At 37.9% G+C, this 18,807-nt stretch overlaps 1 protein-coding gene across 4 annotated transcripts in view; it reads left to right on the top strand.

Moving 5' to 3' along the window:
* The window catches only part of qkib (QKI, KH domain containing, RNA binding b), a 105,975-nt gene that overhangs the window by 85,319 nt on the left and 1,849 nt on the right, over positions 1-18,807 (top strand). The window contains exons 5-7 of one of the 4 annotated variants that reach the window (XM_084392139.1): positions 7,618-7,705; positions 8,193-8,492; positions 15,389-15,466. In XM_084392139.1, the coding sequence (XP_084248265.1) occupies positions 7,618-7,705; positions 8,193-8,492; positions 15,389-15,466 (466 nt within the window). Of the gene's footprint in view, positions 1-7,617; positions 7,706-8,192; positions 8,493-12,733; positions 13,066-15,388; positions 15,467-18,807 lie in introns of those variants that run through there. The other 3 variants (XM_084392141.1, XM_084392138.1, XM_084392140.1) reach the window with 3 other exon arrangements.

Genomic DNA, 18,807 nt, shown 5'->3' with positions numbered 1-18,807 from the left:
GTGACAGTAAAGACTTTTACTGTAGTGTTACAAAAAATTATATTTCAAATAAATGTTGTTCTTTTGAACTTTCTATTCATCCAAAAATTCCAGATTTCCACAAAAACATTAAGCAGCACAACTGTTTAAAATGGACTATTTTTCTCACTATTTGTGAGTGCTACTGTACATCTTAGTATGCCTTTTAGAGTATCACACTGTAGAGTGATCAGCATGCTAACTTCAGATGTGGGTTGAGTCTCCAGTGTGCTTCACTGTTTGAGTGTTGTGTTGAGTCGTTGCCTATGTAGAACGCTCCATATCCGTCACTTAAGAGGATCCATTTCAGTTAGGATGCCACCGTACACATTGATTTTGGGCTGTCCCAGGCAAAAGATGACCAATCATGGTGATTCCTGTGGTCGTGGCTCATAAACAGTGCTCCTACATCGTACACTGGGAGAGGTTTAAAGACGTCCGTTTTCACGGTCTTGAGACCAAAGATAGCCTTCGATAATGTGTCATTAATTTAACATGATCATCTCACAGTGTGTTTGCTGCTACGACCTACATCTACTGACTAGCCAAGAAAAATTAAACACGAAATGGCGTATTGATCAACTTTACATTGCGCTAAAACTTAAAACTATTACCTCAAGCTCCATTTGCGAAATTGTCATTACAAGTTGGCCTCTTTTCCCTAGTCCATATTCTCCTCTTTCTTTCAGTGCACATTAAAAACTAAACTCTTGCTCTATTTGTTTACCACTAGCACATGCTGATGACGTTTTATTCTTCTATACTAACTTGCGTCGTATGATTCAACAGGTGTCATCATCGTACAGTCTACATACATGTCCAAGTTTGTTAGATCGATGTCATACAGTGTGGTTTGTAGTGATCTTATAGGATTGCTGGAATCACACAGTCTGGCGTTCACGCTGCAATGACAGAGCAACCTGCAGTCATTAATTTTTAATAAGAGTTCAGGATTTCCAGTGAGATGAGCGACAACGACCGTTGGCGATGCAACAAAGTTAAACAAAGTTGAGTTCAACTTGATGCAAGTGAACGATGATACTGTTAATACACTGATGTAGTTGAGTAGCAACCAAGAGCACAGACACGCAATGACCTCCAGTGGTTAAATCACTGTCATTGTGACCAACCCTTCAGAAGGCAGATGCCTATGGAGACTGTAGAAAGAGAGAGAGAGAGAGAGAGAGAGAGAGAGAGAGATGAAGGTGCAGACCTGACAGGCCATGATGGAAAGTTGTAGGCTGGCAGGCATTGTGTTCTAAAGGTCATCGTGATCCCAGTCTGAATAGCTCCAGAGTGATTCCTCTTTATGCAAGCGGACTTTAAAAGCCTTTTACATTGCTTGACCTGAACGCACACACTTCTAGTCTCTTTGCCTGGACCTATGTGGAGCCTGTGTCAAAGCACTTTTAGGCACTGTTTACAAATGGTATTAACATCATCATTGGGTCATCCGATCACAGTGGTCAGCTCTAAATATACACTACCGTTCAAAAGTTTGGGGTCACTATGTTATTAATACATTTATTCAGCGAGGATGCACTAAGGGGGCGTTTACACGACTCCGTTTTCAACTAAAAACAGAAAACCTTTTATGCGTTTTAAACGTTTTTGGGGCCTGAAAATGGGTTTCAAAGTGCAAGTTTGAAAAAGATACTGTCTATAGGCGCGTAGTGTTTGTTTACAAAGTGACATCGCCATCTACTGGCCTGGCATGAATAATACAGCGTTCTTTAGTCGTTTCGCGAATCCGTGTGAACTGTGATCATTTTGACAATGTTGTCGTCTGTACATGAAAAATGTAAAGGAAGAACATTTCCGTTTTTAGTGCATCGTTGTCATGTAAACGTACTCTAAATTGATCAAAACTGACAGTAAAAACATTTGTAAAGTTTTAAAGTCTATTATATTAAATGCTCTTCTTTTGGTCTTTCTTCTCATTAAAGAATCCTGATGTTTACACCAAAATATGAAGCAGCACTGTTTTTAATATTGATAATAAGAAATATTACAATGATTTCTGAAGGGTCATGTGACACTGAAGACTGGAGTAATGATGCTGAAAATTCAGATTTGATCACAGGAATAAATTACATTTTAAAACAGTTACTTTAAATTGTAATAACATTTCACAATATTACTGTTTTACTGTATTTTTGGTCAAATAAATGCAGTGTTTGTGAGCATAAGAAACTTTTTTTATCTTACCGACCCCAAACTTTTGAACGGTAGTAAAAGTTTTGATCACACTTTAGATTAGGGTCCAACTCTCACTATTAACTACTCAATAAACTGCTTATTAATAGTTAGTAAGGTAGTTGTTAAGTTTAGGTATTGTAGAACATGATCATGCAGAATAAGGCATTTATATGTGCTTTATAAGTATAAATAAACAGTCAATATCCTAGTAACAAGCATGCTAATAAACAACTAGTTAAAAGTAAGAATTGGACCATAAACTTAAGTGTTACCAAAGTTCACTCAAAGCACATTTGGAAGTAGTCAAATGCATGTGACAAGATCCGATAACAAGATACCTCTGCATACAATCACAAAGGTTTGAAATTTTACCAGCTACATATACGGCTTCAAAAGACGTGTAAACGTGGAATAGCAGCAAACAAGACTTGACAGAATATCTTCAGGACGCCTTACATGAACATGCAGTCACAGATAATGTGAAGGTCAGTTCATTCAGTGTAACAGAGACAGGATAAGAAGAGCGGACGGGCCACAAGCGAATGGGAGAAATCGAAACGCACTGTAGGCGTCAGGCTGAAAGAAAAACGAAGCAAAATTAGTCAGAACCCGGTGGCCAATTGGCGAGAATTTGATTTAGCCACCCCAGAGTCCTCTATATATTAAAGGGAAATCAGGACCAGAGGCGTTGGCTTGGAGCGCTCGCACGCAGAGACTCACGCATTAACCATCAGCTCTGCTGCAGAGAGAGGCTTTGTTCTGTCAGTGTGTCTCGGTTTCACTGCGTGAGCAGGAAAAGCCCTCGGCAACGCTGTCATGGAAGGAGGGCGAGAGATGCGGATGAAAGAGGGACAGTGGAGAGGAAGAGGCCAGGGAAAGAAACGATTGTGACTGAGAGCAGAAAGAGGGAGATTGTGCGGGAATACATTACCGGCAAGTGTGAAAACCCGAGTGATGTCATCAATATTGAACCCCGCAATGGCAGAAAGCTGTTTTTGATTTGTAGGTTGAAAAATGGATGGGCTGCCAAAAAGCATGGCAGACTGGAAAATTCACTATATGTGGTGCTGAACATGATACAAACTGGATTTTAAATTACTGTCTGGGACAGTTAGCATCCCTCCAGATCCCAACCTCAACCTTCGCAGAACGCTTTGATGACATCACAGCACCTCTCACTGGCTCGCACCTGAAACTGCAGGCTTTGAACAGTGGTTGTGTTGGGAATGTGCTGGACAGTGTGCACTGTGTGCTGCCGACTGTTTTATAGGAGTATTATCTGACGCCAAGACAACAAAAATGTTTCGAAATGTAATTATGCCACATTTATGCTCATTATGCTATGATTATGCCACACTGTATTTGTTAAATTCATCATCTCGTAAAGATGTGTAAAAATATCCTACATTTTGTCATTCCAATCAAATGAGTTGACAAAAAGGTGTTAAAAATCACAGTTATATTATGTGGTTCATTCAACATGGAAAGTCAGGAGGTCGAGTGCATTGCATTGTGGGATACAGTCCTCCTTGAAATGTGTTTAGGTTTTAAACTGCACATTTTGGAATGTTTTGGGTTTTGTTTTTTGCAAAATATAACATGTTTATTCAGCAAGGACACATTAAATTGATCAAAAGTGACAGTGAAGACATACATAATTGCTATTCTTTTGAACATTCAAAGAAAATATTTTATTTATTAATTCATTACTGTAATTGAATTACTTTTCCTTTGAAAAAGTAAAGTTACTCTTCTTTTACTCTTAATTTTTCTGTAATTTAAACACAGTTGCTTCTGAAGTAATTGCATTAAAACTAGATGAACAATTCTATTAAAATGATGTGGATTTAACATCAAAATGTAATGTCTAATATTTTTTAAAATAACTCAATCCATTTAAATACTTTGATCAGTTCAAGAATAATTTATGCAAATATTATATAATTTATTTGAAAAGAGCAGTTTCATATCTTTGTATTGTTTAACTGGTTGAGGATGATAAAGGATTTAGAAAGCAATTAGTAATAAGTAATGCAATGTTTTTCTAGAGAGAGAGTAATTAGTACAGTAATCTAATTACACTGTTAAAGATTTCATTAGTAGCTAGTAATAAATAACCCAACACTGGTTTTTAAAATAATGAAAATAAAATAGATATGTATTAAAATAGAAAACAGTTATTTTCAATTGTAATAATATTTCACAATATTACAGTTTTTACTGTATTTTAGATCTTAATAACACTTTACAATAAGGTTTCATTGGTTAACATTAGTTAATGTATTAACTAACAACTTGTTACAGTATTTATTAATCTTTGTTTATGTTAGTTGATAAAAAATCTTTTTTATCATCATAATAAAAAAGTTAGTTCAGAGTGCTTAAACTAATGTGAACAAATACAACTTTTGATTTTAATAATGTATTAGTAAATGTTGAAATTAACATTCATTTAGATAAATAAATGCTGTTCATTCTTATTTCATGTTAGGTGTTACCAAAAAATCACTCTTTACTCATTAGTCTTACAATAGTCATGACTAATAGTTTTACCACAAACCTAACTAAAACCTTTCTACATGATTCAGAATGCAGTGAGCAGCGTGCTAATATTCCTCTCCACATAAACGTAGCCATTGAATACTCTCTTTTATCCGTAAGACCAAGCTCAATTCACCCTCCTGAAGCTTTCAAAACAAGAGATGTAGCCTCCTGCGGTCCCGTCATCTGTCACCACTAATAAAGCATGTCTACTCACCAGGACGATGTAGTGTAGATCAAAACAACAACACAGGAAGAAATAACATATATATTTCATAACTTCATAACGTTACTTTCTTAAGTTCTGCTACAGTATGTAGGCCATCTCTGAAAAGAGTTTTCCCCGCAACTTTCTCTGGCTCTCATAAGTGAACGTGTGCTCTCAGAGGCCAGCGTCTCAAGGACAGAGCACATTAGACTGATTAAATAAAGACAGAGAGTGATTTATAACAGCTCTGTCCCACTCTATTCATCAGCGGGCTCTTGACTTAATAAAGTATTGATATTTAGATGCACAGGGAGAGAGCGGGCAGTGTTTCAGCGGTGACGGGGGGGGGGGGGGCGCAGGGGACCGGGCAGTAAATACATCTCTGTTACTGTAGCTCATCTCCACACGCCACACACACACACACTGAGAGGGAGAAGCACTGATCTCTCTGAGACCCTCAGACATGATGTGAGGGACGGGGCTGTCCGAATAAGCATGGCCATTTTCAGTTACACTTTATTAGGTAACACTTTATTTTACAGTGTCCTTGTTACATATGTACTTACCATGGTAATAACAGTAAATTAGGCATAATTACATGCAACTAACCCTCAACCAAATCCTAATCCTAACCTAACCCTATAGTAAGTACATTACATTACAGTAAGTACTTAAATATATAATTACACTGTAACAATGACACCTTAAAATAAAGTGTAACCCTTTATTTTAAGGTGTCAGTGTTACAGTGTGATTATACATTTAAGTACTGTGTAATTATAATCAACTACATGTACTTACTGTAGGGTTTGAGTTAGGATTAGGGTGTGGTTTAGGGTTAGTTGCATGTAATTATGCACATTTTATAGTAATTACTAAAGCAACTACATGTAACGTGTGTAACAAAGACTCTTACCCCCTTTTCTTAATAAGCTAAACGTTTCTCTTTCTTTCTTTCTTTTTTTTAATAGATCATAAAGAAAAACTTGTTAAATTGAGGAGATATACAATACAAATCAATTAATACGCTGAATACGCTATAAAAATCTTCTAAAAAGCTAAAAAGATGCCGTCAAATACTGTGCTGGGAGATCTGGAATGGAGTGATGAGTGAAAATAGCTGGAAAAACTCGATTTCACATTTACGTTCCAAAAATGAGTCTGAACGCAGTTCATAATAAAAGTGAAATTGTCATGCGAAGACCAAGCGTGGTAAACCATACTCTGAATTTGACATGAACTTTTTTTGCTCACCAGCCACTGCGTCTAGTTGTTTTCCAAAGAAAAAGAAAAACATTTTCACTGGCCACAATTTTAACATTGATACCATAGGGAAACCTGCCATACAGATATTTTTTATATAATCTCATAATTTGTCAGCAGGTGCATTAGGCTGCTGTCACTTTAAGACCTGATGCACACATCCATTATACTGTTACACATGCGTTTCCTTTCTCAACTGTTTACGTTCACTTAAAACAAGACCGGCATTGTGACCTTATTTTGTGTGTATTTGACTGTTTAAGCGCAATAAGCAGCGGAAAAAAACTCAATTTAGTTCTGAGAGACGGCTTTATGTGCGTGCACTTCGAGTGTAAGCACAAAGTCTGCGGGAATTAGTACAAATATGCGCAATCACACTGAAATTCAAGCCCTGTAACACCAACAATATTCATCCAGAGCAAATGAAATGAGTGAATGAGGGGAGGAGGGTTTGTGTGTCACTCGCTGTCTATGTGTGTCTATTCTGCGGAAAATTAGTATTGGAAGTGTTTCGGATATTCAGTATCGATATGTATCAAAAAAATCTATATTTTTGACAACACTACATTGCACTTAATTTATTATTTCAGATGATTTTTTAAAAGGCTACTATTGAATAGTGTATATATATTATATATGAAATTCATCCCGCCTAAGTGGCTAGTATGAGTGACTGTGTTACACACCACTGCTGAAATACACACGCATTTAGCGGGTTGGCTGGTGTTAATGTCAAGCCCTGCTTATTTCGGGAATTAATGCAGGTCGTTGTCTTCTATGATTAGTTTTCTCTTTCGGTTGTCTATAATTGTCACGGCGGAGCAGATTAGTTTTAACTTAGTTAATAGCTAGTAGCTACCTAGAGTTATTTAAACTCTCGAAATGTTTATAGCTGGCTACCTGAACACATGCTTTAATGGCACGTCCTTTTGAAGGAAACTCGATCACCCTGGAGAACTGAGGTTTATTACCGCCGAAGCAGAGGAAGAACGCATATTAAATATGTACAACCTTGTGCTTGAAATGTACTGGCCAAGCATTAGATAAACCTATGTGAGATTTTGTTAGATTTGAAGAAAATAAAATGGGTTGCACTTTATTTTACAGTATGTGCACTTACTGTACGTGTACTTACAGTTTACTTACCTAAGAAAGTACTGGTTAATATAAGGCAACTACATGGGTTAAGGTTAGATTTAGGGGTCGGTTAAGGGTCCTAGTTATTACCCAGTTTTTGTAATTACTATAATAAGTGCATAGTATGTATGTGGGGAACAGGACTGTAATAAAGTTCTACTAGAAAATGCTTTCAGCTGCAGCGTGAATAGTAGCAGTGGCAAAGAGTACGCTTATGTTTTTGACCTCTTCGCGTTTCTTTACTCCGACAGGCCGAAGGAGAGGACAGTCTGAAGAAGATGCAACTGATGGAACTGGCCATTCTCAACGGCACCTACAGAGATGCCAATATCAAATCACGTAAGCTTCCCCTTCCTCTGCTAGCAAACAGAGACAGTATTGTGTGAAGCCTCTGTAAGTGCGGCTCTCGGTAATCAGTAATCCAAGTAACCCTGATTCCCTGATAAATCCTCTGACAAGTGTCTCGGTATTGTGATCCAGAATTAGCGCCTACGTCCAAAGAGCAGCTAATGAACTGAAAGAATTGAGAACATGCTCTGCTATCTGTGAAAACAATGTTTCCTTAATTTACTGGATGTTGTGACATCCTCCTCCTCGCTTTGCTGCTTGAGTAAATAGTACTGAGGCCTGTAGAACTGCAGGAGTGCGATATTGTTTCGAGTCCGCTGGCATTGTTTACTAATGAATAGCTGAACAGCTTTAGCATTGCTGTCATGCTCTGTGTCCAGTGTTTGCCTGTGCATGGTTCTAACTGTTTTTGTCTTTTTTGTCCCGACCCCACCCGTCTTCATCCACCCCCACCCTCGCATTTTTCCGCTCACCGCAGCTGCCCTTGCGTTCTCTCTTGCAGCGAGCGCCCAGGCGCCTCGGATCATCACCGGCCCAGCACCTGTCCTGCCGCCCACGACCTTGCGCACGCCTACGCCCGCGGGGCCGACCCTCATGCCCCTCATCCGCCAGATCCAGACCGTCATGCCCAACGGCTCCACCCACCCGGCAGGCGCCACCCTAATGCAGTCCGGTCCAGAGTCAGGCCTGATCTACGCCACACCCTACGATTACCCCTACACACTGGGCCCCGCCACCTCCATTCTGGAGTATCCCATCGACTCCAGCGGGGTGTTAGGTAAGCATAGCCACACTTGCCAAAGTCTCACCACAACCAGACCCTTTCAGCATGGCCCGTGGACTCCAGGGCTTGACATTAACCCCCACCAACCCGCCGAATGCTGGTGGATTTCAGCAGTGGCGTGTAATGCAGTCACTCCTACTAGCCACTTTGGTGGGTTGAATTTTATGTATAATAGGCCTATAAACATTTTTCACTTTTGAAAAGGCATCTGAATTAATAATCTAAGTGCAATGTAGTGTTGTCAAAAATAGAGATTTTTCGATACAAATCGATATTGAAATACAAATTTCAAATACAAATACAAATTTCTCTCTCTCATCTCTCCGACAGCGAGTGACACACAAACCCGCCTCCCCTCACTCACTCGCTTCATTTGCCCCAGATAAATATCGTTGGTGTTACAGGGCTTGAATTTCGGCATTCCCGCAGATTTTGTGCTCACACCCAAAGCGCGCGGACGTAAAGCCTCCTCTCAGTGCTAAATGGAGTCGCTGTTTATTGCGCCTAAACAGTCAAATACACACAAAATAATGTCAAAATGTCTGTATTGGCAAGTATTCACGTAAACTCAGTCAGTTATGTTTTAAGTGAACGTAAACAGTTGAGATAGAAAACGCATGTGTAACAGTATAATGGATGTGTGCATCAGGTCTTAAAGTGACAGCATCCTAATGTACCTGCTGACAAATGATAAAATAATGTAAAAAATATCCATATGGCAGATTTTCCCCACGTGGCCAATGAAAATGCTGTGAGGCAAGTAACTTTGGAAACCCATTAGCCACAGTAGCCACAAAAAGTCAAGCCCTGATGGACTCCCATGTCTACCATGGCCGTACGATAGGGATGGGCGGTATGATGATATTTAGCTTGTGACATTTTGCTATTCCGCAGTAAATATATTTGCTTTTCCTTATTTACATGTATCATAGAGAAATATGGAATAAACATGTGAAAATACAGAGCTTAAAACTTATATTGCACAATTTGAAGCAGTTTTGGTTGTTTACGGTTGCCGATCAACATCTCAACTTAGCGAAACACTTTATGAATAAATACAAATACAAATTGGACGCGCGTATAAAGCGAGCATTTGAAGCGAAATAGACGCACGTTTGAGGCGAAATTCGCTTCTTGTGGGAGGGGCAAGTGCTAGGCGGTTGTCTGTTTGCAAGATGGCTGATGTTGATCGAGCATTCATCGAGAGATGCAGAACAGCGGCGTAGGGGTAACGCGGCGCGAATAGACGCCAAAGTTCAGATTTTTCAACTCTGGTTTCAGACGCAAATGCGCTTCAAACGCGTGAATGCACAAAAAGCACCAAATAAAATCACTCGTGCATAATTGCGCGTATTGCGCCAGACGCTCAATTCGAAATCACATCCATCACGCCGCGCTAAACGCATCTGTCGCGCCGTCGGACCTCCAGACGTGCGTCAATGCACCTTTACATTGACTTAACATGGAAATCACTCGCTCAAGACGCTCAATTCGCGTTCGGTGTGAACGCAGCATAAGGATCGATCTTGAAAAATGCTCAAAAGGTTTTCACATATTTTCTGATTTTATGGCATTTCTTGCTGAAGACTCGCTGATTAGCTCGATGAAAAACACCCCAAAGACCGTCTTTTGCCGCTGCCTGCAGATCACCATAATAATCATAATAACATGTGCATACTATTGTTAATAAAATATTTAACCTTAAGAGGTTAGCCGGATCATTTCCGTAATGACCAACACAATCTACCAAGAGCAGCGCAAACTAGTGTCTGGTTTAAGACATGCTTTTTTGAAGCGGTAAATAATGGTGCAAATACCAGTAAATTGACGAGCGCAAACCTTAGTAAATCAGCTTGTACGATTCATTTAAATACTCTCCTCACATAAATGTTGCATCTGAAAGGGAAACTCCTACAAATGCATAAGCAATAAAGTCAGCCGCAAAATAACCATTTTCAGCTGTAATCCTTGCTGTTGGATTTTTATTCCCCTTTTCACTTAAAAAATGTCTTGTAAATTTAATTACAAAGAAATGGCAAGTAACACATTGAAGTAAACATGACATTTTAAAGTAGAAAGACTGACATTTTCTCCAGTAATGTGAACTTTGAAAAAAACAAAAACATTTTTTAATGAAAAGAAAAAGAAAATAGGCATTAAAAATAATTGTATTCTTATTAATGTTTTGTGAATTCGGCCCCTGATCTTTTGTGTACATGAAATTCCATATAAAAATGAAATAAGAGGATGTATATTATGATATAATACATTACCGGGATATAACATGTCTCATACTGTGATGTAAGATTTGATCACACCGCCCACCGCTTCCCTATGCCTTCTTCTAAAATATCCTCCAACATAAACACACCCAAAACCTGCCCTCCTACACCAACCAAAAGCCTCTCGTTTCCCGCGTTAAGGCCACCAGCACAACCAGCCTCTGCTGTCGCAGAAGCACGTAATACGCAGTAATATACAAACAGAAACAACAATACATCAAGCCTTTTCCATATAATCCATTTAGCGTCGTAAAAAAGTCCTCGCTCATCACAAAAAAAAGAAGAAAAAATCCTTTTAAGAAATGTTTGCATAAATGATTTGCCTTTTAAGTGCTCTACTGGCTTTATATGAATAATGAGAGCGCTCTCTCTCAAAAGCCCTGTCCTCTCCACTCCACACAAGCTGTATGGCTTCATTAAAGCACTTGAGAAAAGCCGATTATGAATATCATGTTTCCAACAGCATTCTGCCAGTTTAACACTGGCTTCTCCCAAAGGCACGGTGTTAAGTTGAGAAGCGACAAATAGCCCGTCCCAATGCCAAGAGCAGCGTGTCCAATTAGAGCAGATGAAGGAGGGTTTAGCTACTGTCCAATAAGCATGTTTATTGAGCCGGTCTCAAGCAGGATGGTTCACAGCACGGTCCTTATAGGACAGTCTCGGCGTTACACTGTCTATGGGTGGAGGGAAGGACGGGCCGTTCACATGTACAGCGATTTTGCAAGAACTGGGCAGCTGGAAGTCAGATGTTTTAATTTGGCGATATCCAGTAACCCGTGTGGGCGTGGCCAGTGTGGGCGTGGCCACCGTGTGGGCGTGACCAGTGGTGCAGCAAAGCTGAGGAAAAAAGCATCTTTATGCAAATGAGCAGTGATGCAATGCCACAAGAGAGACATAAATGTTACCCATTTGCAACTTAATTATTTCCACATTTTAAAAATAGTAAGTCATCACGATGAAATAACACAAGTGGAGGTTTGGGTAAAAAAAAACTAAACTATTATAGGTTTTGGTTAATATTAGAATTTTTTATTTCATTTAATTTTAGTTAAAATTTTAGTAATTTAGTGGTGTCTTTTGTCATTTTTATTAGTTTTTATTTTTAAATAACACTTAGTATAAGGTTTCATTAGTTAACATGAACTAATAATGAACTGCACTTCTACAGCATTTATTAATCTTTGTTAATGTTCATTTCAACATTTACTAACAAATGATTAAAAGTTGTATTTGTTATCATTAGTTAATGCACTGTAAACTAACATGAACAAACAATGAACAGCTGGATTTTTATTAAATAATGTTAACAAAGTTTAACAAATACATCAATAAATGTATTGCTCATTGTTAGTTCATGTTAGTTAATACATTAATGTTAACTAATCATTGTAAAGTGTTAAGAATATGTCTATATAGTTTTATTAAGTTTTAGTTTATGTAGTGTTATATATTTTAGTACTTAATTAAAATTTTATTGCAGTTAATGTTTATTTCATTTCAAGTAATGAAAATATGTTTATGCTTTGATTTTAGTTTTAGATAAATACATAAAAAATTTATTAAAATATAGCTATTTTTGTTAAACATAAAAGTAAATTCCTGTAAAATTTACATTTGTTTACAAAACAAATATCAGGCATGTCAGAAAGCATCTCAGAAATGATTGGCGTTCTAGGTTTGATTCATTCATTGATAATCGTCCAGCTTTTATAATGCACTGCTATAATTCACATTTAAGAATATTCTTAGTGTGCAAGTAAACCGATTCCTGTTTTCACGGCCTGCATATTGCTTTTGTGATCAAATTTTTAAAAGCTGTGAACAGCCCACCAGAACCATTAAAGCGGTAGTAAGAGTGATATAATGTCTGTATGTGTGAACGCCCCATAAGAGATGGAAGGGTGTTTTTGGAGAGGTTTTCACCCTGTCTTCTTTCTTGTGTGACCTATACAGCGTCCTCAAAGGCCGAAGAGCTGCCCCTCTACCTGGGCTTTCAGACCTGTCACATTCCCATCACAGTCCAGCGCGGAGAGCCAACCGGTCGGCCTCCCTTTTAAAGTGCCCCTCTTTGCCCCGCCCCCTCCGACAAGCCCCGCCCCCACACCGCAGACACGCCCCACCCTGCTCCGCCTCCTGTTATCGGACTGGCTGTACTCCCCGGCCTCTTTCATTCTGTCTGTTTCTTTAAATCATGGTTTTTGTTTTTCTGTGTTTGGTTTTGTACTTTTTTGTTTTTTTTATCTGTAATGTGATGTTTTAGTTTGTTTTTTTGTGTGTACAATGATGAGGGAGACAAAGCACTGAGCCCCAAACTGCTGCACAAGCCTTTCTGGATGACCCCCATCCCTCAGTCTGAGCGGGACACATCAGGGTGAGGGGCATCAGGAGGGGCAACATGAGGATGGTGAGGGGACAGTGGGGGTCGAATGGGGGCTGCTTAAATTGTGAGGGGAGACTATCTGAGAACGGGCATCTGTTGAGGCCAGGCTGTTCACTGAGCAGTTTTAGGACAGTTTAACGCACGTTGGTGGGGCAATTTGGCTTAAAATCTTAAGCGACATTACATATTTTATATAATTGTATATTTCAATATATAATCACACCACAAGGACATTTCCAGCTTATAAACCTTTCTACTTTGTTAAGCCTGTTAAGAACGTGTCAGGGTCATAGTTTACCACAAATCAGATTTTTTGCATTGTAACATTATTTTTTGGACTTTTGGTGACATTTTTCTAATCACTGTGAGGCCCGTTTCAAACCACATGCTTAAGGAGACCATTTCAGCTGTGTTTATAAAGTATTTACATATTGTAGTATTTGTTACACTGAAGTATTACAGGTTTAGTTCAATAGTTTTTATCTATTGTGATTTAAAATCATGAGGATTATTTTTTTTTTAAATGTAGCTTAATAAGATTTCATTAGTTAACATTAGTTAATGTATTAACTAACATGAACTAAAAATTAACAAAACATTTGTTACAGTATTTATTAATCTTTGTTAATGTTAGTTAGCTGTTCATTGTTTGTTCATGTTATTTCACAGTGCATTAACTAATGTTAACAACTACAATGTTTGATATAATAATGTATTAGTAAATGTTAAAATAAACATTATTAGTAAATGCTATATACATGCAGTTCATTATTAGTTCATGTTAACTATCTTAACTAATGAAACCTTATTGTAAAGTGTTACCAAAAAGTCTAAAGCAAAACACCCAGATGCATTATAGTAATGACAATATGTTCTTATTTGACTTTTGTCACAATGCAAAATATCTTAACAACTTCATGCAAAATAAAAAATTTCTTTAGATTTTTGGTTGAACTATGACGCAGATATACTGTTCAAAAGGGTTCTTTTAAAGAATTTTGTTCTTAAATAATATTAGTATGATTAAATAATAGTAATATTATTAAATACTTATTAATTATTTTGCAAGGACGCATTAAATTGAATCAAAAGGGACAGTAAATAGTCAAACAAATGTCGTTCTTTTGAACTTTCTATTGAAGATTCCTGAAAAAAAAAAAAAAAAAATTTTCAACATTGATAATAATAGTAATGATGCTGAAAATTCAGCTTTGATCACAGGAATAAATGACATATTAAAATTGTAATAATATTTGCTGTTTTTATAGTATTTTTGATCAAATAAATGCAGCCTTGTTCAAAACATGAAAAAACTAGTACTGACCCCAGTCCTGTTGAACAGTGGTGTATGACGACCTGGTTTCACTGAGATCGCCTGCCATCGTCTCACAAACTGTCCTAGAACGCGCTCCGTCCGACTGCGGTGCGTGTCGCTTCCCGCCACTAATTTCCCGTTCCCTTCCTTCATCCTTTAGGCGTGGCTTTTCCCCACGAAAGCCTAAAAGCGCTTTCCCGGGATCCCCACTGCGCCCCTCGTCCCATCTGAGTGTTAACATTCACACGCTTTCGTTTCACAGCTGCCTTGTTGGTTTTGAGTGACGTTTGTTCCCGAGCATGAATCTGGCCTAGCAGTCAGTCCGACACACTCCTGTTCGTTTACACTGGCTATTCCCAGAGCCCGCAGAGACTGTACCTGTAATGCCATACACACGCCTCCATGCTCACACGTTTCCCCGGGACTGTGCCGCTGACTGCTACGCTTGTGTGTGGACCGGAAGGAGAGAGAAAAAAAAAAATCGATTGTTCTGCTTTACTAATCACTTAATTCATTGCCGTACATTTCTATTCTCCTGTTTTGTTTTGTTTTTTTGTACTCCAGCAGATGTGCCTAAATGTTGTTCTCTCTGTGCCTTATCTCAGAGAGGGACTTTATCAGTATTATATTTAAAAACACTGTCGCTCCTGCGCAAGATTACGTGAGTAGTAAAGCTTCCCGGTGAGAGTATAATGTCTGTGATCCCGCGTCCAAGCCACGCAAAAACCCCAAGATCCACTGGGGATAAACGAACCATGTTTGAATTTTGTACAAACTTTTACAAAAGTATTATTTGTGCCTTAACTTGTATAATTTAAATGATTTGCATTTGTCAACACACGTGTGATGGAGACTGTGAGGTTTGACTGATCTGATGTTGATGTGTTTTCTGGTGATGTTATTGCAATCCAAGCAGGTGCGGTGACAGCTAAAGTTCGAAGGCACGAATTGCGCGTCCATCCTTACCAAAGGGTAGTGACCGCAGACAGAGGTTAGTTTAGTTCATGTGCTTCTCTTCATCACAGTAGACACTCACTGCCGGTCCTGATCTGTTGTGAAGCATGTGCGGTTTGAGCATGTTAAAAGACGTGCCATTTAATGAGGTGTGTTTGTTCTGAACCCTTCAGTTCCTGTGCACACACACACTCATGTATATGTGGTCTTTCCTGCGCAGGTGGAGTGGTTGACTTCATTCCATTATTTTGATGACCTTATGATTTCAGCATGATGTTGATGACAAATAATGGATCTTTTCATGTGAACATGGGCTTTATTCACCCAATTACCACAAATTTTTAGTTTTCTCTAGTTATGCAAACAGTAAATCAGCTTTTATATATTTTGACTCTTGAAACATTTGGACACCATTTGAATAGATCTCATCATGAACTTGTCCTTTGTATATGAGCTAAAGTGGTTGTTGATAAGTACATGTGATACAATAGAAATCGCAGCGATAGCAATAATGCGTGTTCGCTATCAATAGGTTACGGGCTTTCAGAACAAACAGAAAAATGCCATTATTATGAAAACCTTAAAGCTGAAGTGTGTCATTTTGTTCAAATATCACAATTATGAGTTAGCCATTCTCAGATTGATTCCCCTGAAATGTGTAAAGACTGAGATCTTTTTCCATGAGCATCCCGACCAGCCCAACACAGCAACATTGACTTGACCAGTGGCGGAATATATGAAGGAGGAGAAACATGTTTGAAAACAGACATTATTATTTTATGTAATTCTGTTTTATGATGTTAGGGGTGCAGAACTCACACACTTCAGCTTTAAAGAAAGGAAAGATGGCCTTTGCTAAATCTCTTTCACCTTGTGTGAATCAATAAGTGTAATAAATAATATGGGCACAGCCTGTTTAATTTGACCATTTTATTATCTATCATTTAATTGGTTAAGATCTATTTAAGTACTAATGTAAAAATGAGATTTGATTGACAGTTATCAAAATTGTAATGGTATGCAGTCTTGTGTAATGGATATCATCTGTATCCAGTGTCGCCAAATATTTTTAGTGGAAAGGAGTTAAAGCCTGCTCAAAAAGTAGCGTAATGAGTAATCCCGTAATCCATGCTCACATACTGGATTTTAATACTTTATATAGCCAAATGTCCAATAAAGCTCTTCTCATTTGCATATTTCCTGTCAGACAATGGAAAGAGTATGATATAGTGACTAGTGAAAAGTCACTAGATTCGTTGCTAGTTGCTTTTTTGAAGAAAAGAAAAAGTCGCTAAAGGGGTCTATCGACAAAGTCTGTCTGTATCACTAACTGAGCTGATGGATTTTGTGATGTAAATTAGTTATAAAATTATTAGAAAAAATGTTGAATTATTAAATTCTTTAAAAAAAAAAAATAGGCTATATAGTGGCAATTCATAGTGAAAATGCTCTATTTTTATTTAATAAAATATACAACTTAAGTATTCAGAGTAACATTTTGAGTTTAATGTTGAGAATATAACATTAGTGAGCAGCGAGAAAGAAGAGAAGAGCTTCATAACGTTTATCATAAATCTTAATATTAATCATAAATCATTGTTTATTTCCAGGCTTAAAATGGTTTTGAATTTTAATTTCAATTTGGACCCCACCGCATGTTTAAAATAATTACATTAATCCTAAAAGATTTTATTAGTCCATTCATTAAGGTGGATAATGATTTGACAATAATCACCTCAGCATTATCTCAGTATATCTCAGTATTTCCACAAACTGTAAACTCTGAAATGTCCCTGTTCACATGCATCTATTACATATAAATTCAGTCGGCGCAGGTTAGACTGTGTGTGTGTGTGTGTGTGTGTGTGTGGTCACAGTGATTTTGCCTAGTAAGACATGTTCCTGGGTCATTGACGTTCCTGTCCGAATATTTAGTCCTAACCCGATCCCCGCCCATAACTTCACTGACGGGTGAATAACACTGATGTAGAAGCACCTAACCCCGGTTATAAGCCCAAACTTGACATAAACTGTAAACTCGTCCCTCAAATCCGATTGGCTGATTGGAACGTTGTTCGAAGACGTTGATCCAGAAACGTGTCGCACTCGGTGAAATCACACGGTCGACGATACAGATGTTTTATGACCACAGTTATCAAGCAGATCAGAGACTGAGGTCGCTTCCTCTCTTTTAATGTTTTGTTTTTCACATCCTTTTTTTGTGCTATACGTGTTTTTATATAATGGAACTACTGCTTTGAAGAAAATCTACTTTTGAGAACCCATTTGCACAGAACTTCCAGATTTCCAATCTGTGCATTTGTACTGGACCACACGAATCACGTTTTTTTATTTCAGCTGTTTACTTATTTTTATTGTTATTATTATTTCCATCTGTCGATATTTGCCTCGTTTGATAAAGTGTTTCTATGTGGCACAAGCCTTTTATTTTGCACTGAATACATCAGAAACATTCATCTCTTTTTGAAAAAGTGAAAGCTACATCACACCTCAGAGCACGAAACTGAAGTGAACCTGTCGAATCTGTCGCCGCGAGTGGACGTTAGTGTCAGCGCCACTCTGCGGATGTGCGAGGGTAGAAATGCATTTAAGAAAAGAAAAAAAAACTCCACTTGATACGGTTTTTTATGTTTTACTGTAAGCTTCTTTTTATTTTTATTTTTGTTGTTGAAAAGAAAATAGTATTTACTTGTGGCTTTTAAAATATCTATAAAAATATATATCTAAAAAAAATATATAAAGCAGGAATGTATATGAATTGTCAAATTTTACTTGTATTTTGGAACAGATAGTAATGGTATTATAGAGGGCTATTTGTAGGAAAGAAAAATATGCATCATAGCAGCTTTATAGCACCATGTTAGAAAATTTCCTATATTTTTGGATATATGTTAGGGCTTTATATATGAATGATAAGACTTTTTCAATGTTTATATGCAAAAGCATTTTATATTATGTGTCCTGTGATAGTCTGAGGGTAAAGGTTAAAAGTCCCGCAGCTTGAATTTCCATGGCTATTATGCTAGAAAATACCTTGTAGTGTTGCTTTGTATCATTAAGGCCAAGATTTTTATGTTGTTGTACATAGAACGAAAAGGAATTTGAAAAGGCAATAAAAAGTTTTATTGAATTGAAAACAAAAAAAGGCACCAGCGGTTGTTTTGGACCTAAATTATTTCTGACTAAATTTCTCAACAAGAAAGCATTGATCTTCCATCTCCGTCGCAACTGCCGTCTTAATGCTCGAGTGTTTAATAGCAGTCATGTGACCTTCACCGACCTTCTTCAGATCTCCTCTCATTTCATCAGCGGCTTCTTCTCTCATGAGCGCTCACACTAGACTCAGCGTATGCGCAG

This window comes from Rutilus rutilus, assembly GCF_951802725.1.
Source record: "Rutilus rutilus genome assembly, chromosome: 20".
Taxonomy (NCBI): domain Eukaryota; kingdom Metazoa; phylum Chordata; class Actinopteri; order Cypriniformes; family Leuciscidae; genus Rutilus; species Rutilus rutilus.
The sequence above is the reverse complement of the archived record's forward strand: the minus strand, read 5'-3'. Positions and strand labels throughout refer to the sequence as shown.